Source organism: Fusarium proliferatum (assembly GCF_900067095.1).
Source record: "Fusarium proliferatum ET1 genome assembly, contig: FPRO_scaffold011, whole genome shotgun sequence".
Taxonomy (NCBI): domain Eukaryota; kingdom Fungi; phylum Ascomycota; class Sordariomycetes; order Hypocreales; family Nectriaceae; genus Fusarium; species Fusarium proliferatum.
Genome location: NW_022194800.1, coordinates 641424 through 667902, shown reverse-complemented (window position 1 = coordinate 667902; position 26479 = coordinate 641424). Strand labels below are relative to the sequence as shown.

General features: G+C 49.0%; 9 protein-coding genes across 9 annotated transcripts; 5 read left to right on the top strand and 4 right to left on the bottom strand.

Annotated features, from left to right (window-relative positions):
- Positions 1-82: 82 nt before the first annotated feature.
- FPRO_08413 (uncharacterized protein) lies at positions 83-936 on the top strand (the record flags this gene model as incomplete). The annotated part of the gene is made up of 3 exons (XM_031222078.1): positions 83-529; positions 586-838; positions 893-936. 3 exons carry the CDS (start codon positions 83-85, stop codon positions 934-936), a joined length of 744 nt encoding a protein of 247 aa, XP_031087573.1.
- A 253-nt stretch (positions 937-1189) lies between these two features.
- On the bottom strand, positions 1190-2737 carry FPRO_08412 (uncharacterized protein; the record flags this gene model as incomplete). The annotated part of the gene is made up of 4 exons (XM_031222077.1): positions 1190-1861; positions 1912-2422; positions 2501-2573; positions 2623-2737. The coding sequence occupies 4 exons, from the start codon at positions 2735-2737 to the stop codon at positions 1190-1192; spliced, it is 1371 nt and encodes a 456-aa protein (XP_031087572.1).
- Positions 2738-4258: 1521 nt separating this feature from the next.
- FPRO_08411 (uncharacterized protein) lies at positions 4259-7430 on the top strand (the record flags this gene model as incomplete). Its single annotated transcript, XM_031222076.1, has 8 exons — positions 4259-4355; positions 4445-4482; positions 4533-4712; positions 4762-4830; positions 4887-4958; positions 5008-5427; positions 5478-7112; positions 7164-7430. 8 exons carry the CDS (start codon positions 4259-4261, stop codon positions 7428-7430), a joined length of 2778 nt encoding a protein of 925 aa, XP_031087571.1.
- A 2423-nt stretch (positions 7431-9853) lies between these two features.
- FPRO_08410 (putative COP9 signalosome subunit 5 CSN5) lies at positions 9854-10928 on the top strand (the record flags this gene model as incomplete). Its single annotated transcript, XM_031222075.1, has 2 exons — positions 9854-9881; positions 9934-10928. 2 exons carry the CDS (start codon positions 9854-9856, stop codon positions 10926-10928), a joined length of 1023 nt encoding a protein of 340 aa, XP_031087570.1.
- A 3659-nt stretch (positions 10929-14587) lies between these two features.
- On the top strand, positions 14588-17350 carry FPRO_08409 (uncharacterized protein; the record flags this gene model as incomplete). The annotated part of the gene is made up of 2 exons (XM_031222074.1): positions 14588-14707; positions 14765-17350. 2 exons carry the CDS (start codon positions 14588-14590, stop codon positions 17348-17350), a joined length of 2706 nt encoding a protein of 901 aa, XP_031087569.1.
- Positions 17351-18142: 792 nt separating this feature from the next.
- On the top strand, positions 18143-20341 carry FPRO_08408 (uncharacterized protein; the record flags this gene model as incomplete). The annotated part of the gene is made up of 2 exons (XM_031222073.1): positions 18143-18879; positions 18928-20341. The coding sequence occupies 2 exons, from the start codon at positions 18143-18145 to the stop codon at positions 20339-20341; spliced, it is 2151 nt and encodes a 716-aa protein (XP_031087568.1).
- Positions 20342-20731: 390 nt separating this feature from the next.
- FPRO_08407 (uncharacterized protein) lies at positions 20732-22111 on the bottom strand (the record flags this gene model as incomplete). The annotated part of the gene is made up of 1 exon (XM_031222072.1): positions 20732-22111. The coding sequence occupies one exon, from the start codon at positions 22109-22111 to the stop codon at positions 20732-20734; it is 1380 nt and encodes a 459-aa protein (XP_031087567.1).
- An 871-nt stretch (positions 22112-22982) lies between these two features.
- On the bottom strand, positions 22983-23774 carry FPRO_08406 (putative ribosomal protein S19.e, cytosolic; the record flags this gene model as incomplete). The annotated part of the gene is made up of 3 exons (XM_031222071.1): positions 22983-23338; positions 23391-23454; positions 23742-23774. 3 exons carry the CDS (start codon positions 23772-23774, stop codon positions 22983-22985), a joined length of 453 nt encoding a protein of 150 aa, XP_031087566.1.
- A 658-nt stretch (positions 23775-24432) lies between these two features.
- FPRO_08405 (putative ZRT2-Zinc transporter II) lies at positions 24433-25467 on the bottom strand (the record flags this gene model as incomplete). Its single annotated transcript, XM_031222069.1, has 1 exon — positions 24433-25467. One exon carries the CDS (start codon positions 25465-25467, stop codon positions 24433-24435), a length of 1035 nt encoding a protein of 344 aa, XP_031087565.1.
- Between the last annotated feature and the right edge of the window lie 1012 nt (positions 25468-26479).

The window sequence follows — 26479 nt, the reverse complement described above, 5'->3', positions numbered from 1 at the left end:
TCTACACCCCAGATCTCAGATCATTCTTTCATTTTACCTTGTAGCTCTTCCATACACCCTTATAGCTTTAAAGATATTCAGCATGCACTTCCTCTACTCACTTCTCGCCACTGCTGGCCTGGCTGCTGCCCATGGATATGTCGAAACAGGCATTATTAATGGACAGACATATCAATTCTACAATCCTTACACTGACCCTTACATGAACCCTGTTCCCAAGCGCATCTCCCGTCCGATTCCAGGCAACGGACCTGTTGAGGATGTCACCTCCATCGACATGCAGTGCAACGGCTACACTGCTGGAGGTATCAAGGGAAGCTCACCTGCTGCTCTCCATGCCGATGCTAAGGCTGGCTCGACTGTCAACCTGAAGTGGACCCTCTGGCCCGAGTCTCATGTTGGACCCGTCATTACTTACATGGCTCGTTGCCCCGATTCAGGCTGTGATACTTGGGAGCCTGGTACCCAGAAGGTCTGGTTCAAGATTCAGGAGGCTGGACGTGACGGAACCAGCAACAACTGGGCTACCGTAAGTATAAGTCCTCATTATACGAGGTTCTAAGATTACTAACGCTGTCATACCAGACCCCTTTGATGAAGTCTGGTAACTCGGGTGTCAACTACACCATTCCTGAGTGCATCAAGCCTGGTTATTACCTTGTCCGCCATGAGCTTATTGCTCTTCACTCCGCCTCAGGATATCCCGGAGCCCAGTTCTACCCTGGCTGCCATCAGCTCAAGGTCTCCGGCTCCGGTAGCACAACTCCTTCAAACCTTGTTGCTTTCCCCGGAGCGTATGCCAGCACTGACCCCGGTGTTACCTACAGCCCTTACCAGGGTGAGTATCCTTCCGTCTGAGCTGAAGTTTAAGTCTTGCTAATAGAGATAACAGCCACCACCTACAAGATCCCTGGTCCTGCCGTGTTCAAGTGCTAAATGAAATATTGACTTGTACTGAGCGTCAAGTTCCTCCCACAAGTTGGGCTTATCATTGCGACTGCGAGTCAGTCGAGGACACAAATTTATCATTCAGTAGTACCGAGGTCAAGGACAATGTAGCTGTATATGTCAATTCGTATTAAATACATGTGGTTTTGGCGCTAGACAATACACTTCCATCAAAAGATAGGACCATAACGAAGTCGAAATAATAGAAAACAAAGGCTCAAGTGATGGAATGTAAGCCAAATTATTTGGCATTGCCATTGGGTGGCGTTCTCGTACCGGAAGAACTGAACGTCGCCGCCCTCTTGACCACCTGCACAACCTCTCCTGTGGGAGACTCAGTGTGAACCCACCAATGCCAGATGATAGCCAAAAGAACTACAAATACAGTAAGAGGAATAGAAATCCACAACATGGTCCAGAATAACGGTGTGAGCCTAACGTCCCAGCTTGTACCGTCCTTCAGAATCTCAGATGTAAACAGCTGGGAGCCAACGACAGTGGCTACACCAGTTGTTGGTAGAAAGATCATGGTAATAGCTGCAATGACCTTCATGGAGTTGGAGTCCTGGATCATCACCATTGAGTCTTGCTGAGTGACTAGGTTGAACGATAGCGTGATGGCGTTATCGATACGTTTCTGGAGACTGCTGAGGCGGAGTTGACTAGACATAAATAGCGAGCGCCGATACTGGAGAGTTTCGCGCAACTGTTTGATTATTGGTTCTCGCAGAGTTGGCTGCTCTGGATATTGGTGATTCCCGACATTGTGGAGAGTTGCGTCAACAAGCAAGATGCATGAGTCAATTGCCTCTGCAATGTGGATGATGTGCTTGGCGCAATTGTGCATTGCAGAGAATGGGACTTTGGAGCTCATCTTGCGAATGTTCTTAGAGTTGGCGTACTCGAGGATTAACTAGATCCATCAGTCAGTTGTGCATGATGTATTGGAGGTAGGTGACTTACATGTTCCAAAGGACCAAAAACAGTGTTCATCTTCCAAACAGTGTTATCAACCTCAAAGTAAAGAGCTTCAAACACAAGATCAAACAGAATATACGGGTCAGTCGCAACATGCTGCCAGGCCTTGGCAGCAACGAACTCATTAATCCTCTCCCTCACCTTCTGCATGACTCCAAAGCAAACAAGTGTAACACAACCATTGTTATCAACTCTCAAAAAGAAGCCTGCGCGATGCCAACTATAGTCGGCCTGCGGGAGGGTAGAGATGTGATAACCCATTGTTGCAGCACGGTTGTCAATTTCGGGGGCATTTCCGTGAGTTTGCTTGATGTCGATGTTCTTGCAGAGGAAGTGAAACCACGAGCTGGAGCCATGAGCGTCAGTGGAGCGCCCGAAGCTGTGACTAACAGATTGGAGACGTTCTTTGGTGAAGTCGCTGGGGATGTTGAGGATGTTGAAGAGCTCGACAAACTGGGAGAGAGCATCTCGACGGGGAAGATCAAGAGGTGCAAATCTGGGGTTGTAAGTCTCTGCATTTTCTGATGATGCAAAACAAAAGGCCTCGTTTTGTTCTGTGATGTGATCAACTTACACAATCCTCAAGTTGGCCCTCTGCCGCAGACAACGGGCGTTAGGCTCCAGGTACCAACGGCCTTCTGGGTGATCTACAAATGATCAGCGAGAGATTCCAAGGGGAGGATTCCAGTCACTTACCGTGGGTTACTTCCCAGATATTCAGCATCCATTGTGGAAAAGCGACTGCGAGCGGCGTTTGCGTCGCCTCTTGAGCAAAGGCATCATAAGGATTAGATCTCTGAGTCCAGGACATGGTGAATACCTCGTGTGAGCTGCGACCCAAGATCAATTTGACCGAGTAAATGGACTGTTACTTTGCTTGTCTTATGATGGGGAAATCCTCCTCAGGGTCTCAGTCTCTAACACTGGGGGGCCTCAATTGTATTCCTTGCTCCTCCTAAGCACAAGCGCCGAACCCTTTGATCTAGGACCATGGCGTCGTGATTGTGCATTATCATTTCATGTATTAGTTTCTATTTCAGGGATATCGCAAGCTTGCAGCCCTGAGGTGTGTCCAGACCAAGCCATGTTTCAACCACCAAAACGCCATATCCCCGTCTCTGAACGGAAATGGGCCACCAACGAGTCTAGATACAAGATCAACACCTCATTGGCCCATCTCTCGCGTAAAAATAATATAGTTTAGATTATCAAGCTTCCCGACCTCCCGGGTTGGGTTACACTCAGACCGGTCTAGTTCCCCAGGGCTGAAAGTCTCGCTGACCAGGGGTCTCATGTTATCAATGTTGCTATTCGCTACGGCCTCAACGCTATCGTTTACAACTCCCACACTTCTGATCATGTGGGTTTCACAACCAAACGGAATATTAGTGATCCTGGAGAGGTTTTCGGATAGATAAATAAATCCTTGAAGAGACAGCCCAATGGCAATCCCTGGTGAGACATCTTCCAACTCGCCCAGCATGCCGCTTTTGGTCAAGGGGTCCCCTGTGGCTCGTCTCCATGGCGCCAAACCTCACAAGGCGTCCTATCCTGACACTGCATTTGCGACAATATGTCAGGGGCTGTGATACTCTCAAAGCCGCGGGTAACGCCATGGCTGAATAGTCCTAACCCCCGGCCCCCAACGGCCCATATCACAGTTGCAGAGGCTGCGAGTGACATACCGAGACTCAGCCGCTTCTAATAGTTTGCTGCTCGAGCCTCAACTCCACGGAATATGCCGTCTCTCGACTTGTCACCAGTGGCCTATCACCGTTGCAATATTGTGAGGCTGCATGCAGGAGGTCAAGAATAGTCACACACGTTCACACCCCTTGATACCAGGCCAGGGGGGAGGCGGGAAAACTCAGGACCTCTTTTCTAAGTAATTAAAAAGTTTAGGTAAGTCTTAGTATAACTTAGGGAGCCTTTAGACCAGTTTATTTTAGTACCCTGATTCAATGTCAGAAGTTTTCCTTCTCCCTGACGCAGGCTCTGGACTCAAGAATGAAGGGGCTCTGCACTTCCTGAAAGGTCTAGGTCTCCGGTGGCAAAAGGAACGGCGCTATCAAGCACATATATTAAGATATAGTTGCAAATCGGAGCCTAGGCTCTGCGTTCTCATAGGATGCTCGTGTTACAGCCTTTCAGCTTGATGTCCAGCTCCTTTTTAGTCAGGCTGCGGCTTCTTTGTGACATATGCCGTAGGGCTTGCTTGTGGTTTATTAGCGCGGAGAAGAACCACCTGTCGGTCTGAAGGACTTGACCCTTTCTATTTCCTTCATCTGCGTTTTGTCACTTTCTCTCCATCACAGCTCTGCATATTTGAACCATGGTATTTCCCGCTCGTCTTCTCCCTTGCTTCATTCAGTCATTGACACCTGTCACAGGCACACGGAGGGCACTGGGATCCCAACTCTGTTGGAAATGTAAGCCAGCTTCGCTTTCATCTGCAGAGAACCGGTATTAACAAGGCCCAAGTATAATCAGACACCACCCCCTGCTGTACCTCACCAAGCCCACGGCGGTGCGTATACTCCAGGCAGCTCGGTCGTTGTAAGTATCTATATATCTCGATGACCCTCCCAGTCTCTCATGCCTTACAGTCTTACCAGAACCAACCGTACACTCATCCATATCAACAAGCTGTATCGCCTTCTACAAGCCCACTCTCGGCCCAGTCCCACAGCTATCCTGCTTCTCCTGGGTCACTAGGATACCAACAGTCTGTTCCTCTTGGACAACCCCAGACTCACAATACAATGCAGTACCAACAACCATCTATGGTCAGTAACTACACATCCTCTACTGTTGCACCCGCTAACAAGAGAGCAGGCCTACAATGGTCAACAGGGTGTCATCTATCAACAGGGTTCTAGCAGTGGTCAGCAGGACGGACCAATGGTAAAGCTCTTCCGTGGTTGTTTTTGTTTCTAGTCTCTAAATTGAACATTTCTTAGCAGAACAAAGGTGCCATTGTCCCCGTAACTACCACGCCTCTCACGACTTCGACCAGTCCAAATGAGAAAGAAGTGAATACTCTCCCATTTTATCACAAGTGCTTGCTGACAATGCTTTCAGGTTTCTGAAAAGGAGTTTCCTGTCAAGCTCAAAGGAAGCAAGCACTTCTTTGACTCGCGATCCATCTACCGATGGCGCAACCCTGTATTGTACCAGAAGCCTGGTTACACTTACACGAACAGTGAGGTTAAGTTGAGACATAGAGACTATGCGGGTCGCGTCTCCTTCAAGCCTCGTTCAGATCGGTATCTGCACCACAATGATGGTTACCTTCGTAACATGTATGTTGCATGTGTTGATTCCATCTATGAAGGCCCTGGGACTTCGACTTGGAAGAGAACTTATGTTCGCAAGGTCGCTCCGATGAAGGTGCGCATTGCTACATGGATCATTGACTTTAGCTACGACCCCAAGAGTTGGGAAGATTGGGGTATCATGGTGCTGAGAACTTTCCCGGCTGCTATTGCCATGGCTCTTGTTGTAAGTTGCATATTGACAAGATATTATGACAAGTACACTGACATCAGCAGTTCTGGGATGGCAAGCCTAATGTCATCAAGCGAAACCTCGCTTATGCTCCTGTTCTTTACAGGTATCACGGTGACGCCAAGGTCTGGAGCAACCTGCTCGAGAACCGCAAGGGTCTATCCCTCATGGCTCGCAACAACCAGATCTATCGCATGCTGCGACCTCGCTATCTCTGCTTCCTTCGTGAGCCATTCAACGATGAGAACAGAGGAGTAGATGTCCGTAGTGTTGTCGAGTGGGAGAACAATGATGGACAAGACACAAACCTCGCCTATCTCTTCGTTGCCTACTCTACTGAGCATTTTAGCCATAGCTCTGAGCAGGACATGATGGCTCTTCATCACATCGCCGAGACTGCTTGTCGAGCTGCAAAGCTTCCTGCCTACTGGATCGCTTGTAGCTGCATGCGCGATGAGAATGAACTTGAGTCTGATGTTTATCGCATCTCAGATGTTCTCCGCGGTTCAGACAGGATGGTAATTGCTGTTGGAAGGGGTAAAGGCTCCAAGGCTGGACACTCAGGCAAGGCCAACACTGAGTCTCTTCTTCGTGAGTGGGGAAGTCGAATGTGGACTTTCCCCGAGGTTCTACTGAGCCCAGGCCGAACTATCTCAGTTTACACTCGTGACGGAAACCTCCAGTCCCCCCTGGTTGTTGCCAAGAACCAGTTCGCTGCTCTGGTTTGGACATATATGGACTCTGATATGGCTCGCCATCTGATTGATCATTATCTCGGCTCAATCAACCTGAGTCGTCTGGAGCAAGCTGTTCTGGCACTCAAGTGTCTTTACAGCCGACATACTACGGAGTATCTCCCTGGTGACCAGGCTTATGCCCTCATGGGTCTCTTGAGACTTCGACCTCAAGTTGACCGAACCGACACTGCCTTCCAGGCTTTCTCAAGACTGTCTTTGGCAAACGACTCTGACAGGCTCCTCGAGAGGTACATCTGCACACTGCCTCGAGACAAGGATCAGCCATGGTACGACATGGAGGATGCCTATGAGTCATCTCTCTGGGACATCACTCCTTACTGTCAGGTAGCTGGTATCGCCGATAATGATACCATCATTATCGATGGTGCCTGGGGCATCTCTATCCGCTGGAAGACTTTCTACCCCGTGTACTGGTCTACTGGACCGTCTTGGAAGAGGTACTTCGCAGCATTGGCAGTTGAATGGAACGGAGTCTTCTTCGTCATTGCAATTGCACTCATCGCAAGTGGTGCATCCGCTAGCAGCTCTTCTGGTACTTCCTCTAGCAGCCCGTATGGTTATTCCACCGGTGCCACCGCTACTTCTGGAACTGCCATGATTGCTCCTGGTGTCATCTTCCTCCTCCTGTTCGTCTGGATCTGGTTGATCACACCGAACCTGGTTCGAGTCATCTACGGTGGCAAGTTTGCTGATACTCAAGCCGAGATGTTTGGCTTTGAAGGACATCTCAATGCGCCCACTATTGAGAGATCCATCTTTGGAGGTAACTTTGGTCGCTTCTCCTGGAGCACCAATGGAAGCCCCCTCAGCCGAAGCGTCGTTAACGATGATGGCGAGCGCGTGGGCGTCGATCCCTACAAGGATCCCGAGGTGAGGATGAAGGTTGAGGCAGCCAAGCAAGCTCGCCCAGGCGACATGAGGGTGAGTCACTTTATCTTCTGTGGCGTTTCGATCGTTGACTAACAATGACAGATTTTCACTCTTGTAGATACGTACAACATGGAGTTGACCTTGTTCGAGGCTGTCAGGCCACCTGTCACTCTCATGTTCTGTGCTTCCGAGGGTGGCATGCAGCGAGCTATTGGGTGCTCTTATGAGTGGGAGACTCAGACTATGTATCGCGAAACTGTCCTCAGAATGCCCACAACAGCCTTGAACCGAATGGATCGTGTTCCTCGATTCCGCATGGGCATTCAACGACCTGTGTATCCTTCTGCTCCGTTGAACGGGGCTGTCTAAGTATTGTAATTGGATATTATGGAATTCTGGCTTGTATACTTTTTTTTCTTCACTGTCATTCATCAAAGATGGATCATCCTGCAATCAGTTTATATCTAATCTACTCTCCATTTCTTCGAATTCCGCAAACTTTATATGGTGTGAAGCAAAGCAAAACACAGTTTCACCAGCCTTTATAAAGCCCTGCCCCTCGCTTTGGAGGCTATTCTCTCCCTTAGTTCCATCTTTAGTGACCTGGCGAAGCAGGAGGCAAGGCTATATCCTTTGTACACAAACACAGTCGTGCCAATGATGAACCCATGGCAATGGAGCTATCCAACCTGCAAGGTAGAGATGCCCAAGCAGGCAACCCACTCTGTGGGCTGTTTGTTATACTGGGAATCGAGGCACAGGAATTATAATACATGTTACCATTGTGGTGAACGTCATTTATTTATTTCTCTTCTTGCTCATCCCCCTTCAAGGGAATCCACATCTTGTCCTCGCCCTGATACTTCTCATGCTATTTACAAGAATCAGTCTGACATTCCTAGGTGTCGTAATCCATCCATTGAATAGAGCCTTCCATTGGGAACATCCCACCTCGTTGGTACTCAATGACAATCGGTGTGTTTTCCAGAGAGCCGTAGGGTTTCAGCTTTTCCTAAGATTAGCGTCACGAATAAGCATTTTCTATTATTATTTGCTTCCATTCACTGTATTTGTTTATGCAATTTAGTCTTTACAGAGGAAAGGTTATCATATCTTGCAAGAGCACCGACTTGTTGCAGGTTTTCTAACCCCCCATAAATGCAACACCCCATTTAACCATACCTCAGGCCTTACTTACTCCTTTCCCCTCTCCCCCTCTTCCTTCTTCTTTTTCTTCTTCTTCTCCATGTCCCAGCAAAGCGGGTAGTTTGTCGAGAGATAGTTACCACTCGACTCAGTTGCGCCTATGATGAGACCACGGGACCCTGGTGAAGCTTTCCTATCCACGGATAGATTCGCAAAACAGAGGGATTATATCCTGCCCGCTTGTGTGGTCACTGAGGCACGAATAATTCAGTCAGTTCTTACCTTTTAGTTTCTTCTTAGCCCCTGTCCCCAATGCACCGATTTGCAAATATCTTTTACCCATTCACTGCTAGTGCAGTACCCAGCTTGGTTGAGAGATCAAGAGGGACCTGGATCAACATAGGCGCGAAGTCATGGTAGTGTTTTATATGTCGTTTTCGCTAGGTTTCGTAGTGATCCTGGGCGAAATTTGTGGAAATTCCTAAGAGAGGTACAGGTCAGCTTGTGCTGAGTGAGTGGCACCGTCGCTTGCAATATCTCCCCGTTGGGCTCTGAACCCTCAGTATGATCATCGTCTGTATCATCACCCGCCTTCAACTGAGAGTTGAAGTTCCGTGTAATGTTTACAACACTGTAAATCGGCTCACATATTCGCTCGAAAGCGGAAAGCCTGGGCGGGCACCTTGCGTGAAGTCAACGAGCAAGAGAGCAGGGCCAACCGAAAGAGTCGAAGTGCTCAAGCTCATTGTTACTATTAGTTCGCGAGACCTGTTCGCAATGGAACAGCCAGGGAGTAAAGAGAACATATCAAGATGCTGGGAGAAAATGGGAGAAGCCATGGAGAAGGGAAAGTAGGATAACCCGTCCTTCTTGATTCATTGTACGTCCCGAGCGAGAGTCAATGAATACCATGTCAACTATACCGTGCCACGGATCAGCTCTCATTGCTTCTTAGGCTTTTGGGAACATTGCTGCCTGGCACAGTGTAGTATCACCTTATAAAATATACTTTTTATGTGTACACATAACTACTATGCGACTCACAAATCTTTTGATTTACTTTTCTCCTTCACTCACATCTGAGCTGGCAGTTGTTTATCACTGTTACCACTGAACATAGTCGCGCCAGTGATGAACCGATAGAATGCATTCAGCAGGATGACAACAAAGTCTCCAAAGCTGCCCGCTCTTAGATGGGTATTGAGGTCCGCATTTGACTTTTGCGTTTCGTTTGTTGTTGTGCATGCAAGCAAGTGTCTTCATTTTCATAATTCAGACGCCTGGTCTATTTATACCATTTACATGAGGTGGCAGTATCTCTCTATTGCCTCCCTGACAAAGAAGAGGAGAGGCATATGCGGTAACAAGTAACATCAATAATATAGAAATGAAGCACAACAAAGTAGCAAATCAGAGACACATCATGCTACCTCTTCACTACCTACCTAAGTAAGGGACTAAGACTTTTAAACTAAGATTGTTCAATATCGACTCCAGGGCGTCTCCATGCATATCAGTGTACATAGGTACCTTTACGGAGCTCTTATCGATAAGAGGCGGGGCATCCTGTCTGCCTGGAACCAACGTCAACTAGCTGTGTCTCACACCCTACCTTCGCACCTTATCAAACATCCGGAGTCTTCACGATGGAGGCGTCTGCTTTGAAGGCCTGGGGTATGTCTTACTATTGAAATCTGCAAAAGTCTGTAGCTAACATACGTGCCAGAGTTGGACAACAATGTCCAGCTAGTCGATCCCAAACGCGATGCTCTCTACAACTTCGACGCCGATGCTCAGAAGGCCATAAACAACGACAAGGCATGGAAGCAAACACCAGATTACTTCAAGCATGTACGAATAAGCGCTACTGCTCTTATAAAAATGACCATGCACGCGCGATCCGGCGGCAACCTCGAGGTCATGGGCTTGATGCAAGGCTACACCCACCAGGACACATTTATCGTCACCGACGCATTCCGACTGCCCGTTGAAGGAACAGAGACTCGTGTCAACGCTCAAGGCGAAGCGAATGAATATCTTGTCGAGTATCTTGATCTATGTCGAGCGCAGGGTCGACAGGAGAACGTGGTGGGCTGGTACCACAGTCACCCAGGCTACGGATGCTGGCTGAGCGGTATCGATGTCGATACAGAGGCCATGCAGCAGAAGTGGCAAGATCCTTTCCTTGCCGTCGTTATCGACCCTGATCGTACTATCAACTCAGGCAAAGTCGACATCGGCGCTTTCAGAACCTATCCGGAGGACCACCAGGCCGGTAATGGCACAACCACCTCTGATGGCTTCCAGGCAGTGCCGCTCGCCAAGGCTGCCGAATTTGGTGCTCATGCGAACCGTTACTACAGTCTTGAAGTGTCCCATTTCAAAAGCTCTCTCGACTCGCATCTCCTTGAGCTCCTCTGGCATAAGTACTGGGTACAGACTCTTAGCCAGAACCCACTGATCACCAACCGCGACTATGGCAACAAGCAGATGCTCGATTTGAGCTCCAAGATCAAGGAAGCGACAACAGGCATTACAAGAAGCCGAAATGGACAAGGTATGATGGGTACAAGCCATAAGAGCTCCGACAAGGCTGTGGACAAGCTGGCAAGGGAAGCCAGCCTCATTGCATCTAAGGAGAGGTCTGGTCTGGTTGCTAATCAGGTCAAGGCTAGCGTTTTCAACGACCTTGGATCAAAGGCTGAAGAATCAACATCGTGAAAAGGAATGACAATGGGATTATGGGAATGCATGTAGCACAACGACTCGGCATAGATGGCGTTCAGAGGTGAAATCAGCAATATTTACTTTTAACTGCGCTTAGAATCTTAAGTGCATTCTTCCTCCGTATTAAATCAGTATGGTAAGCTGGGTGTTTGTTCTTCAAGTGTCCTGAAGAAAGGGTTTCCGATGGCATGACTACTTCCTAGAACTCAGTAAATTACAACACGGCCTACCCAGTCAATAGCCTCCTCAATTGATTATTCACTAATTAATAAATTTCGCTTCACCCAGACACAGATCTATGCAAGGTGGATAAAATAAGTGGGTGGAGGATCGCCGACTTTATGGATAAGGGTAAAACTCGGCAGCACAAAGAGCTAGGCTTTCAGTTATACTCTCATGCACATCATGATGAGAACGTGTGACGTTGTTGACCCCGGGAGATCCTTTCATTGAATTAGGTTAGTATAGCGCTATTCGTTTGTGCTTCTTGATACCCGTTGATCTTGGTGTCGGGGTTATGTTCAATAGTTACGATTAGATATTTTCGCATTACACGTTACAGTTAAACCTATCTAACGCATCAAAGAAAACTAGAATGGGGAGAAAGATATATTTCGGGCATTCCCCATCCATTGTGACCACAAACAAAGTCTTGCTAGCCAGAGCATGTCACGAATTCGACACCACGTCGACTTAGCAACGAGAATTACCCTAGAGATCGATGGTTCATCTGAACGGGATACCTCCCTCAGACGATATTACGGACAGGAACACAATGAGACACTGCATTATAGATGACACTTTTTGTCACTGTAAGAGATGGAAGTTTGCATAGCCTGTAGCCATGTGCCGCCGTCCAGCCATCGGTAGTGTTACCAATGGCAGTTCAAAAAGACGGAGAGGATGAGTCTCCAGGAATCTAGATGCTACGCTTGTGGAACTGAGCACGTTGTGGTTCGAGCTTGACTGGGCAACGATCGCCTAGCAGCCGAGCGCACGACAACCCGAGAGGGAAAAGCGATGCGTGGTGATTTAGGCTGAGGAGATCAATCGGTATTATGTAGGATAAAATTCAAATTCAAAGAGTCATTTCCTTCCGTGTGTCGGTCCTTTTTCCTGTCAAGAAACACGAAGTAGTAAATTGAAGTAGCTGAAAGGAGACGCTGCTTGTGTGGGCAGAGTGTGATGGGAGGGACACATTGATGCGTTCAGTGGCTCAAAGCTAAACCTGACTGACGAAACACGGCCAAGACGTCAGCCACCCTTGGTTACAGTTCGGTACGAAACTCATCGGATCGACGTCTCAGTCTCTCTCTCAATCACATGTTGTGGTTGTGGTTGTTTTACGCGGGAATTGCCTCGACAGCGCTGATGCACTGCCAATGTGACTGAAGACAAGAGCTCCATGGATTGGATGCTTGCTGACGATATGGGCCAGCTGTTGGATATGCCGTATCCAGATGCCAGCCAGATTCGATGCAATCCTTGCCGTAGCTCTACACCATCTTCTCTTCGAAATTTTCCTAATTCATGGCATCCTGTCCGGTTTTGGGTTGCGATGAAACCCTAGCAGACCTGACGTCGGTTCTCTTTTTTCTTGGGAGCTCAAGCTACGATGTGACGTCATGAAGCGCTCACTTTAACGTTGAGCTAACGAAAGCTTTGACACGATCGCGGCATTGGCCACGATCAAGATCAGCCCACGCGGCCAGTTAATTAACCTGGAGATTACGGAGTAGTCTAACCTACCATGCCCAGTCTCGTACAGCACCCGTAGAGAATTAGGAAATGAAGGGGGAAATCAGGGCACGCGATGTGTCGACTTCAATCGACAAAACGTCAAATTAGGCCATTACGTGTCATTGGGTCTGGCAATTGAGCTATGACGATTTGCAGCTCATGAGCTGGGGTTTACCTATGAGGCCATCATGTTAAAAGCCAGTGGAGAATGTGGGGAGCGAGCTAAACAGTAACAGCTCGTCCAGCTTCATCTGCCAGTTTTAAAATTCATCATTCCAGCCAAGAATGGGCATCCTTGTTTCTTAGTTGACGGGCAGAAAAGATATCGGAGGCTCATTGACATCCTTGTCGATTCCTTCAGCATCAGCTCCGAACTGCCTGCAAGGTGGGAATTATTATCATGGGACAGGGCAGATCATTGACGGAATCCACATTGGCGATCCGGAGAGGACTTCGGGAATAAGAGGATATCGAATTTTTGAAGATACAACGTCAGAGTCAAATGCCAAAGTCAATGCCAACGCCATGTCACTCTTTTCGATTCAGCAACATCACGCAAAACACAAGAATACCGGAAGACAAGACGTACAGAGTCAGACCTGCACCACCGGCCAATCCTTGGCAGAGCAAGCAGACGAAAGAGAGAAAAAAAAAATGCACCTTGCATTTGACTAGACTGGTGCCCGTAGTGTTGTCTTACCAGGCTTTGATTCAGCGAACCAGCCAGGGGTATGTGAGACATGTCGCAACATTTGATGGATTTGCCTGGGGCAACCTTCGTTATGGGCCAATTATATAGACAGTGAATGCAATGAATAGTATCACCAACAGCGAACAGCAAGCCATGGCTTGCGATTATCAACGGCTGTCATCTTGTTGCTGGTCAAGAGGTCTAGATCGTCGTCGAGATAGCATCGCGAAGGGTATAAACATCGAGGCTTAACCGTCTCCCCTGCCTGACGCGGCGAAACGCCTCTAATTGGAGATCAGACAGCATCATCATCACAACGCAAAAGAGTCTAGAGCCCACCCCTGTTATCTTCAGCTGCTGCCCTGGTACATTTTCCCTTCCCTTTTTTCCGCTTGTTTGCAGCTCGATCATCTGCTCGACCCCTGCTCAAGTTGGTAGGGTACCTTGCTTGGCCGTAGGATCCGCTCCGGATTTCAGTGTCATACCCAAGCAGGGGGGGGTAGCAGAAATCAGTGATTCAATGAATGTATGCCGATGCCAGTCCCAATGCCAGTGCTCAGAAAGAGTCGGGTGCCTTGTTGAGAAACGATAGCGCATTGAGGTGCCTGTATTGTAAAATTGGTCTATAGCCTGGCCAGTAGCGTGCATTGGCGCTGGGCCTGGTCAACACAGTGAAGGGTATCTTTGTGTGAATCGACCGATGACGTCCTCGATCAACATCGTCGCCCTTAGCAAACGTCAACGTCACTGACCACACTCCCTTTCTCCAGCCCAGCCCAGCCAAGAACAAGCCAACCACTGCCCGGATCCAGCCATTACCGTGTAACTCTCGTACCTACCTGTCACGGGCGGTCTCCCTTAGAAAAGTATATCTAATCCTGTCTCTCTCCTGCCTCGTACCAGGAGCTCTTTCTCTATTTCATATCCCGTCCAATATCAATTCCTACCTAATACAATACCCAACTGCTTTGTGATACCCATCCCTTCTTACCAGAGGATACCAAACAACAGCTTCTTCATTTGTTACCTACGTCTACGCTACGCTTCGCAACGCATCGCTTCCTGCCCCTCTCATAATAAGATCGACTTCTACTTCGTCTCTTATCCACTACATCATCACCTCAACTCTAAAAAAGAGTTACCGTCCTAACATCTTTTAACGTCATACTTTCCGGTGGCATAACGACTTAATAACGAGATACCCCATACACTTTTGCCCATCATGCCCGGTGCCCCAGACGTCAACAAACCTACAGACATCAAGACGAAGGAGGCCGATGTCAACCGAAAGCTCCAAGTCTACGGTATCATTTCTGCCTTCCAGAACGGCAAGGTTCCTTCAGTGAGTATTCACTTCACCATTCTGTTCTTCCTCACATCCTAATGCATTCTCCTCCAGAACGACCAAATCGATGTTGCTCTGAGCAGTTTCCTCGCCTCTCGCGCCCTCTCTGGTCGCCACGAGAAGCTCTCCGCCGAGGGCCAAGAGCTCGTCAAGGATGCTGCCAACGCCATCAAGCAAGCCAAGTACCTCCTTCTCTCCAAGAACGAGGGCAACCTGATTCAGGATTTCATCTGGCAGACCACTCAGTTTGATCCCAAGAGTGTCAATACACCCAATGCCCCCATCAGCAAGGACGCTGCCAAGCAGGATGGTGACCAAGCTCTTGAGGGTTTGAGAACTCTGGGCCAGCTTCTCATCACCAACGGACAGTTCCGAAAGCTTCTTTCTGATGCTACAGTCCTCTTCCGCGATATGGCTGGCGATGCTGCTACCAACGCCGCTGCCCGTGTCCGCCCCTCTCAGGAGCAGCTCCGACAGATCGACGAGCCTGCTCAAGACAACGTTTGGCATGAGGCTCCCGACTTTTCCAAGGATAACCTGAAGCAGCAGGCTAAGGGCTTTTACAGTGGAAACCCCAAGGAGGATGCCAAGGACGTCGCTTCCGCTGGTATTAACGCTGCCGCTCCCGGACAACTCCAGCAGAACCAGCAGTCCAATGCTCAGCAGAGCACCTACCCTCAGGTCACCACCGGTACTGAGACTGGTAATGTGCCTGCTTCAACCGACGCTGCTCGTGATGCCGCTCGTCAGACCAACCCCCAGGCTGGTAAGAGTGCCGCTAAGCAGGCTGCTGAGGCGAAGCTCGATAACAAGGTCGATCCCGAGACCAAGGAGAACATCCTGCAGCGCAACGAGGAGTACCGCCGCAAGGCCCGCAACTACTTCGACAAGAAGATGCCTCAGGAGCGTAAGGACCAGACCATCTGGCGTCTCAAGAAGATGATTCTGGAGTGCCAGCAGCACGAGGACTATTCTCAGGCCATTCAGACTCTTCTTCGCCTGGCTGAGAATTACAGCCGCCACGGCCGCACTCTTGGCCAGGGCTCTACCGATACTGCTAAGGACGCACGCGGTGGCCTTGCTGCTGCCGAGCGTGACCTCCGTACTATCATTGAGCGATTCGCCAACGGTACCTCCACTGAGGATCTTTGGGAGGCCATTGGCCAGATCTACCGCGACGCTGATAACGATCGTGAGCTCAAGGACTGGTTCAAGGCCATGGATTCTTACATCCGCCGATGCCTCCTTCAGCAGGGCTATATCCTCGAGGATGAGTCCACTCGCGAGTGGGATCAGCTCTACGACAAGGGACGATACCTCCTCCGCAACAAATATCGCGGTCACACCGACCGTGTTGTCGATGAGATCAAGTTTCTCGCCGACCAGTTCGACCAGGACCCTCAGAACCACGCTTTTGCCGAATCTCTCCAGAAGCTGTTCAAGGACCTTGGCAACGACCAGGATGGCAAGCCTGTCTTCAAGCCTCATCTGCTCAAGGACTTGAGGGATGTTATTCTCCCTGCCGCCCTTGAGAACATTGCCTACATCCCAATTCCCCGAATTGAGTACACCGACTCCCAGGTTGATGCTATCATCGAGAACCTAGTCCTCGAGAGTGACAACTTTGCCCCCAACATCTTCGAGGTCTCCAGCGAGCACTACTTCAGATGGGGCCGCAAGAAGATCGCCAACAAGAACCACCAGACCGTTGAGGTCAAGGTTGCTGGCATCCAGATGGATCTTCGCGATGTGAGCTTCCACATCAAGCGCAAGCAGGGCTTTCCTACCATCACCGATACTGGTGTTGCTGACATCATCCTCCCCGGTGATGGCTTCTCCTTCAAGATGAAGGTGTCTACCGCCGACAAGAAGGACCGCCAGAACTACTTCAAGGTTGAGAAGGTTGATGTCGACTTCAAAAAGCTCCAAATCAAGGTCAAGAAGTCGAACCATAAGCTGCTATTCTCCTTGTTCAAGCCTTTCATGCTCAAGGTTATTCGCCCTCCTCTGCAGAAGGCTGTTGAGAAGGCTATCAAGGACCAGTGCAACAAGTTCGACCAGCTGCTATTCCAGGTGAAGCAGGAGGCTGATCGTGCTGCTGCTGAGGCCAAGAGCAACCCCGAGAACGCCCCCAACATCTACAACCGTTACTACACTGCTGCCCAGCAACAGTTTACTAAGGGCAAGAAGAAGGCCGAGGCAGCTGCTTCTGATAAGAAGGCTAACATCGCCATGACCAAGGAGGACAGCATCTTCCCCAACATCGATCTCCCTGGTGGCATCAGCACCAAGGCTACCGAGTACAAGGAACTTGCCCGTAAGGGTGACAAGTGGGAGAGTCCTGTCTTCTCTATCGGCTCCGCCAAGAAGAGCACTGACATTCCTTCCGCTCCCAAGATCCAGCGCAAGGCTCACCCCGTGTCAGATCTTGGACCTAAGAACACTTCCAACGCTGACTACGACTTCTACCCTACTGGAGGCAACACCCACACCGGTAATGGTGCGTTGAACGGTGGCAACGGTCTCCAGATTGGCAACGGTGCTGTTAATGGCAAGCACCCTGCTGGGTACACCAATGGTCAGACCGGCCTGCCCACTAGCCAGGCTCCTCTCACCACTGGTCAGATCAATCCCGTTTAAATCCAATGTGACAGAGTTGTCAGCTAGGCACAGGAAAAATAGTAGTGGAGGATTGTTGACGTTATACCCATGCTCATGTACTTGAGTTGTCTTTATTCTCTTTGTTTTTGATACCACACTGGAAGCAATGACGATGGGTGGATAAAGCACGATGCGAGGATTGTGCTTGGTTAGGGAAAACTACAGGTTTATTAATTAGTGATTTGACGGCCGTTTCCTTTGTTACGAGGGTATACACGATTGGTTGATAGTTGAAATTGATGCTTTACCTTTAATGTGTTTGTTTCACTTTCATGTGATATCGTAACATAAGCGTTGAAAGGGTGTCGACGATCAAACATTTTGACGAGTGTTTCATCTGAAACCCTTTAAGCGCCCCTATCAGCGATGGAAGACTTCACCGTTGATCAATATGTAGAGACTGAGGTAAATGCCTAGGTACCTATGAAGCCGTAATCATACGTCAACAACCATAGTGGGGGTTGTACAGAAAAGGTTTAGCGAGTACAGCCTCAAGACTACGTCACCACACCATGAAGGTAAGGCACTCCGTGATTCTTGCCCTCTGAGGCCTCATTCACTTGTTCATTGATCTAAAGTTTAACAGTAAATCCTCCACTAAAAGCCAGTGGATCTTGCTCATAGCAGACACTATATCCACTGAGATCACTGGAGCATCCCATCACATCCCATCAAAGGCCGTTGAAAAAGGCACATCTCACACGTCTATTTATTGGGATTCCATCTCTCTTCCTCTCTACGCCGTACGCCCTCGATGTGACATGAGATATCATGACGTCTACAAATCTCGCACCTGAGCAGATGCATGCCTTGTTTGATATCCTCACGCACCACGAAACATACGCAGAAATACAGAGCTTCAAGTATCCAGATGCAGTCACAGGCTATGGCTATCCTTTCTCAGGAGCAACGGTTGAACTTCAAACTACGCAAAGCGCACCCCCGAGCACAGGATGGAGGAGCTGGGCTGGAACACCTGTGAGCTCAAGACCAGGAACGCCAAAGCAAGGAGCTGCGACAGACGCCAAAGAAACTTCTAGCGACGATGACGATAAGAAGCCTTCTTCATCACCTATTCTTCATACCATGTTAACGCGGTTCATTCTAAAACTTCCGGGCGTGCGAGATTTACCACGCGAGTTTTGGTCTGTTAGAGTGCAGGGCTTGTTGACGAGACTCGGAGAGGCTGAACTGTCAGAGAGCTATGATAAGGGTGCTTTAGGGACGAGAAAGGTGCTTGCGACTGGGTCGAGTGGACTTCTTGAGATGGTTGGTCGAGGAGTTCTTGGCGGTGTCAAGAAAACAAATCGACACGATAAGTCTTCGGATAAAGAGGTTGAGTATGATCGGACCAAGGCCGCAGACCTGGTAAAGGCGTGGGATGATGTTGTTGAGGGCTTGGTCTATGGAGGTTTGGCAGATGAGATGTTTGATCATTTCAGCAAAACTTCAGATCTCGAGAGTCACTCTCCAGTCATTGGAGCAGCTGCTGAATATGCCATCATCCAGTGAGTTCCACACGAGATATTCTCTACCTCCCACTAACAAAACCAAAGCCTCGCTACCTTCATCCACCACATCTTTGTCCTGTCCCCAGAAGGCCAATATCTTCTCAAACTCCTCGAAAATGTCCACAACCTCATCCCCTACAAGATGGTCAAGCAGACTCTACGGATGGGCAATGCCGCTAGTATGATTAGCGCCATGATGCGCCTACTCCTTGCAAAGTTGAGCGTTACGAGCGTCACCAACTGGATCGGCTTGACCGCCAATGCCGACGACGGCATGAACCTCTTGCAGCGGATCATCTCATTAGTGTTGTCGTGGGACGCTGGAGAGTTCCGAAAGAGTGCTGACAAGGTTGAGAGAGCTAAGGATCGACCAAGTGACGAGATGCTCGAAGCTATTCGTCAGTATATCGCCATGAGTCGTGATGAGCATAAGACGGTTCGTAATGCCAGCGAGGAACATGCTCAGTCTATCATCACTGCTATTTTTAACGGGTCCAATCCCACGTTAGCAACTCAGCTTGATGATCAGAAACACGCGCAGTGTCTCGAGTATTATTCTGCTCTTCTCTCCGTGCGCGATCGTGAAAGTATCACAACCGCCTTCTGTCGTCAACCTCCTGATCTCTTTACCGCGACTATCAAGGATCTCTTTGCCGCCTATGAACCCATGATCCGCATGGTGCACTCTCAGATAGATTTGCGGGAGCATGTCGAAGCGGGTCAATTGTTCATCGATGAGTTTATCAAGGTTGGCAAGCCTAAGAAGGACGGTAGCATGCCAACTGTGGACGATTACGTTGGTCTTTTCATGAGAAACCGAGAGCTCATGTATAGATGGGTCCATGCGTTTGCAGCATCATGTCCTGATGTTTGGGAAGAGATGAAGAAATGGACCAACGATGCCGTACTAAAGTTCCGCCAGGAAAGGAAGCCTGTTCAAAAGACGAGCAATGCCGATGCTGGAGATCAGGCGAGCAATGGTACTGTTGATGTGAGCACCATGGACGACCAACTGAATAAGCTATTTCAATCGGTTCCTGAGAAGTCCCAAAAGGATGTTCTCATTTCATTGGATAACCACGCCGCATATCTTGCGCAAGTCGAGGCCCTTTCTCTCTGCCGCCTACAGCGCATCATTGACTCAGACGATTCAGAATCAGGCAACATGTCAGGCCCTGGCATGTATCTCTCCCGATGGCAGAGTTTAATCGAAGACACGGCTATAACACCAGAAAAGCCAAAGGGGCCTGTCAGGCATGGAAAAGATGTCAAGAATGCGCTTACTATGGGCAAAATTGGAGTTGAAGGCACGGAAAAGGGGAGAGAGGAAGCCCTTCAAGCAGCGATCGAAGAAGCTGAGGAGGGACCTGAAGCTCCCGATGTAGATGTGGTGATAAAAGAGCTGGCAGATGGGTTCAAAAAGCTGCTACAGGAGAGCGCTGGAAAGGATATGAAGTAATGCAGGTTGAAGCGGCACACAAGCGAAGAAGGTCTTATGAATAATAGAAGAAATGAATACACATGGATACAAGGTAAACAGTTGATAGCAAGTTTTACCAAAACTAAGATAGTGCTGTGAAATCATGAACGTGATGATACACCGATGCTGTGATCTTCTGACAAATGTTCCCCCTTTCGTGATAGATCCATGCAGTATCCTCCCGTTTCGCGGTCTGAGAATTATAGTAGATTCTTGATCTCACACAGACTTTGTTGGCTTGAGCCTTCCAAAAACTGGTGGCGCCTTGACAGAATTTCTGTGCCCTTCAACAGCACTCAAATAGTTTCCGTGTGCTTTATCTTGTAAGTATTCTCATAGAGCACCTCTTGATTAATTGATGGCATTGAATCAGCGAATAGAGCGAGATCGTGAAGTGGCATTAGCCGTGGACCTCCCTTGAGGAGCTTCCGTTGAATGGCGTCCCAATGGTCCCGAGTTGTATCGTCGTGGTGAGCGGTCTCTGACTGACTGTGCCCGACGCTTGGGAGAAGCACTCCTTGCTCTCGAGCCATCCTTATCGTGTGGTCCACGAAACAGTCTCTTTTGCGCACGAGGAAACGTATGCCGTTGCCGCTGTCGATTGTCACCCTCGAGGAATTCTGCTGGTGCTTCTATAACCGGCGTCGCTGGTAAGGGCTTGCTGACTTTTGCAGCATCGAGAGACTTCTTGGCATTGACTCTGATACTGGCAAACTCGACGATAGCTGATCTGGCACCTTCTGGGCAGTCTTCCATCTGGCCTACTCTATAAGCGAGACCATCCAGATAATCATCGATCTCTTGATTCCATGAAATTGGTGATGTCGATCGAATGTGGGTAAGGTCAATCTTGTCAACCTCTTCTTTGGCACCCTCGTCGTCGGATATGACTTCTATGTCAGAATCGTCAGGCAGGATATCTCCAAAGTCGTAATCTTGAGGCTCAAACTCCTGTGCTTCCAGGGGCTCGCCAGGTTTTCGGTTTCGATCTATTGGTCTGAGGATGTATTTCTTCATCACAAGGCGAGGCTTCCATACAAGCCTGATGGTAACTCCAGTGGCATCTTGTAGTTTCTGCACAAGAGACTTGCAAGGTTTGCAATACTTGCGAGAGAAATACAACTCGAGAACTGGACGCGATCCATCTTCCCAGCGAGCTTGTCGAAGTTGGTTCAGTTGGTTCATCGTGACGTTGTTAAAGTCCTTTGTGATCTCGAAAGTCTGAAGAAGAACACAAATACCATGAACTGCGAGTTTGACTTCAACATGAGACCCGAGAAAGATGCCCTCAGTGTTTCCCACTCTTCGGCCAGGATTGTCAAACGGTCTCCTCATGTTCAAACCAAGGGTCTTACCCATGGACACGACTCGCCTGGTCCAAATACTATTTGGAAGAATGCCTTTCTTCTTGTCCAATAAATCACCGTGTTTCCCAAGACCATGACCTGATTCAGCTGCCGCTAAGACAACACGCTGAGTTGTTGCAGATACGATGGAAGTGAACCCTGTGGTTTTGTTTTCGAGTTGCGCTTCAATTCTGGATCTCCCTATAACGGTCTTTGCTCGACGGTGGCTAAAGGCGAAGGAGATATTAGCCCCGAGGACTTGAACTGTAAGCTTTGTGGTTTCAGGATCGATGACATGGTGGAAGTATATAAGGGGTGATGGGGTGCTGATAGCAGACACAAAGACTGGAAGAACCCCTTCAACCTCATCCGAGCTTGACGCTGTTGATTGCGGTGTGTTCATTTTAAAAATTCGGAAAGGGGAGTTGTGCCTGTGAGTGAAAGGTGTGTGACTTTCATGAAGGAGTTGAGGACTTGAAGTTGAAGTTTTAACACACTTACAGATCACTCCACTCCAGAAGCAGATTTTAGTGAAGAGAGTGAAGGGTAAAATGCATCGTGATTCAGGAATGCTTCAATGAACGTGGATACTTAAATTTGATGATTTGGTTTGCACAAGTTGTGCTCTTAAGAGGAACACGCACAACTCTTCAAAGCCGGACCATGACTGACAATATAAGAGTATTCTTCGAGATCAAACAGAGAATGAGTGCTTAGTCGTATCTTGTAATTCGTGACTCGTAACACGTAGAAATGGAGTTGCAAATAGAAAGCTCGGCGCCTCAAAAGAAGCCAAAATCAGAGGACTCACAATAACCTCACTTGGCGAAGATTAAGAGAAGAGAGATCCCTGAGATCAGAGACTATCTCATGAGATGTTGGAGATAAAACAGAAATCATGAAGAGAAGGGGGGAAAGAGAAAAGCGCATGCAAAGATGTGCCTTGCTTGACCCTATCTCCAGGAGGTGGTTGTTGAAAAGAGATCAAGGAGAGATCATGAGGAGAAGAGAGGATAAAGAGGGGTAAAGGAAACTCTTTCACAACTCGAATTCAGGTTGCGACCATGAAACACACAAGCACATTAGAGTTACACATTCACAAGGGCAGATCGACCATAAAATGAACGACAAGTTGGGAGGGTCCAATTTGACCAAACCGAATGACCCAGTGCCGGGGGAATCTCATTCATACATGACAAAATCTATGACCCAACGCCCAATTCCATTGCCATTGCTACCTTTGACTTTGACCGGAAACCGCCAGTTTTTTTAGTTTACTCGTCATCCTCCTCCTCCTCGGCCTCAGCGGTGGTCTGGGCAATTCGGTCCAAATCACGCTGTCCGGCCTGGGTGATGCGGCGGCCACCCTTGTCCTCGTCCTGCTCAAGGACACCGATCTTCTCAAGAGCCTGCATGACCTTTCGGTCGACGGAGCCGGAGGCATCGACGTGCTTGGAGGGGCGGCTGCCACGGTTCTTGGCAGTGCCGTGGACCTTGCGGAGACGGCCAACACCGACGGTCTTGCGGAGGTAGACGTGGCGGGCGATGGAGGCGGCGCGGACGTAGAACCAGTCAATGTCCTGGGGAGGGAGCTCCTTAGCAGGACCAGTCTTGACGGTATCGACCCAACCTGAGAACAAGTCAGTATTTAGCAGATATCAGAAGAGTTCAAAATGTCTTACCGGGGATGGGAAGCTTGCCCTGACGCTTCAAGAAAGCAGAGTAGGCAGTGATGAACTTCTGCGCCTGCAGTCACAAAACCCATTAGCATGATTCCGTCGTCAGAAGTCTTTCGACTCCCTCGCGCCTGCTCCTCAATCCCATTCGTACCCAGCCCTTTGAACACAGCAGCCGACACAGCGTTTCAATTATTATTTGAGACATATATAATCATCGCGCTGCGTCAGCGCCATGGCGGGCAAGCGGTTCTCTTGGAAGATTGCGTCGCCAAGTCGTCGAGTAGAGATCGTGTGATATTTTCGAAGAGTATTTCGTTTCCTGTGATGGGTTTTTGTTTTTCAGGGAGTACCTACATCGACATCGCGAACGGTAACTCCGCCGGCCATTTTTGCGGTATTGTTGGGGTTGGGTGGGTGAAAGGGGAGTTTGGTCGTTGGTGTGGTTGTCGAAGCGTCGCGATAGTTGAGCTCAAAGATCTCACTTTGCTAGAATCGTGATCGAAATCTCAACTATTGTCGCTTAATTTGGTACGGCCCTATTTTGCAAGCACACACGAATTTTTCTCAAATCTTCGGCATTGATTGGTGGGTCCCACAATTTATTTGTACTGTGTGACTTACAGTGTCTAGATCTGTGCACTGTATAACAGTGGAGCCCTCTTGTTGAACATCACCACTGAAGTCGAACCACTGTCCAAATTAGGCACATATTCATGTAAGTGATTGGGTCCTGATCATCTGTGGCATCTGCGCAACTATTCACTCTCACGTGGTTCCACGTCGGGACTTTTACTTCGTCTATGTCACTTGCTGTTCACAATCTCCAACAAGGCAAACACTAGTTGATTCACTATTCACGACTTCAAGTGAAGAAAAAGGCTCTATTTCCTGGCCATAACTAATAGTAACAGGGTCGAAGAAGCAGACCAGGTATCAATTCTATCCGTCTAACGCAATGCCAAATGAGTTTATTATGACCCAACCTTGTTCGGGTATACACCTCGAGAATATCCATTTTAACCACTTTCTTCCACACGAATCTCCTTTAAGCCCACTTGGCAAGAATGGCCATGACAGTGACACCAAAAGCAACGCATGCAAATGCGAGCAACAGGATCCTGATAGGGGCCTTGCGCATGTAAGGGTTGAACATGAACTCGTGGGCGAGGAGCTCTACAAGACCAGTGTACATGAGGATACCTGCACTGATAGCGTCGAAGATACCGTTTGTAAGCTTCTGGTCGTTGGCGTTGTTGGGCTTGGCTCCTATGCCAGCCGCGATACCAATGGGAGTTGACAGAGCAAAGATGCAGCCGAGCAGGTAGGGCATCCACTGTCGGTTACTGGGCCAAGGAGCGACGGCCAGACGAGAACCGAGACCGAGACCCTCGAACATCTGATGGAAGACGAGAACAATCAAGAGAACGGTAAGCTCGTCGGAGGCGATCGTGCCGAGAGTAAGACCGATGAAGACACTGTGGAACACGACACCGAATTCGAGAATGAAGATGGCGAGCAGCTGACCAGCAAGCCCGCCCTGAGCATCACCCTCCTTGTGCTCACGGCCGTGGGCGAGGTGGCTGTCACCACCAGGGGCATAGCCAGACCCCCTGCGGTCACCGTTCTCGATGTCAGGGTTGCTGGGCTGCTTCTTGGCGATAAAGTCCATAGCAGGATCGAGCTCGTGGTCAATCTCCATTGAGTGGTTGTGCTCCATGTCGGCGTTGCTGAGACGAGCGGCGAGCATTTCGACAAAGAACATGACAATGACAGTCATGAGCGCGATGGCTTCAGCCCAATCGTAACCACCCAATCTATCTTCGAGACAGGGGTCGGTCAAGTTCTCGACAGCGGGAACAAGCAGGTGCATGAAAGCTGTCGCTATAATGACTCCAGTACCGATGAACTTGCAAATAAAGAAGGTCATCTTAGGAACTGGGATTGTCTTTTGGCGTGCCAGGAAAATGGGCAGGAGTGCGCCGATAGCCGAAGAGGCCATGATGATGAAGATGGAGCCAATTCGAAGACCTCGTCGGCCGAGATCGACGGCCTCGCCGCTGCAGGTATCAGCGTCGGCCATTCTGACAATTAATGGATGTCGAGAAGGATAAAGGTAAGGATGCAGAGAGCAGGGTCTTATAGGAAGCGCGAGAAGCAGAAAAGAGGCGCGGGCCTATAGGTGATAGGTGATGTGAGGTTGTAGTCGGAAAATATGTCGCCAAATGCCAAGGCGCAAAGATGCGAAGCCAAGGATTATATAGATGCGTTGTTCCCCAAAAAGGAAGCGACCAAGGATAATCGCGCTGTATGATTCGAACGGTGTCGAAACGCCAAGACGCGCGCTAATTGTTGAACTGTTTGCTTGGCCTGAAGCTGATTGCAACTCTCGATATACCTGCGAGTTGCGATGTTTTATAATACTGCGAGCGTTGCGTGACCTGCAAAATAACGAGAGAAGTCGAAATTCGCGACGAACCTTGATGGCGCAGACTCGACTTATAGAAAGTGGGCAAACCGGCCTGGCTGACCAGGTTTAGCTTGACAGAGGGTCCAGCGGACGGAAGCGAGTTGCCGAAGGCTGTAGACTAGATTTGTTCGAGCCGCAAGCGCGTGGGATGGTTGATAGTGAAGGGTGGGTTGTCTTGGAACAGGGGTCTCTTGGGACAAGATATAGTTACTGCTAACGAGATAGGTGTGGTATCTCTTGAACATATGCTTATGATGCTTATGATGCTTATGATGAGTGTTAAAGTTAAAGTAATAAGGTTAAGAAATAGAGGACCTTAGAAAAGCGAAGCATTGTTGCATCAAGCGATAGAATTCGTATATGCGAAGTTTCTAGACTCTGGTCCTGGAACAAAAGTAGACTAGAAAACTCAGCACAACTGATAACGTCTTACATTATACCCTCTTCGGCCCCAGGGCCGCTGGATGAACTCTAACACAAACCGTGTTTTAATCACTCGCTACTCTCCTCAATAATTCACTCCAATGGCCGATTCTGTGTGACACTCGGAGAGTTAGTTATTCACGTCCCAGGAACATGGAACTCGGCAACTGCCACATTCCTTGGCATCACCGCCATGATCCAC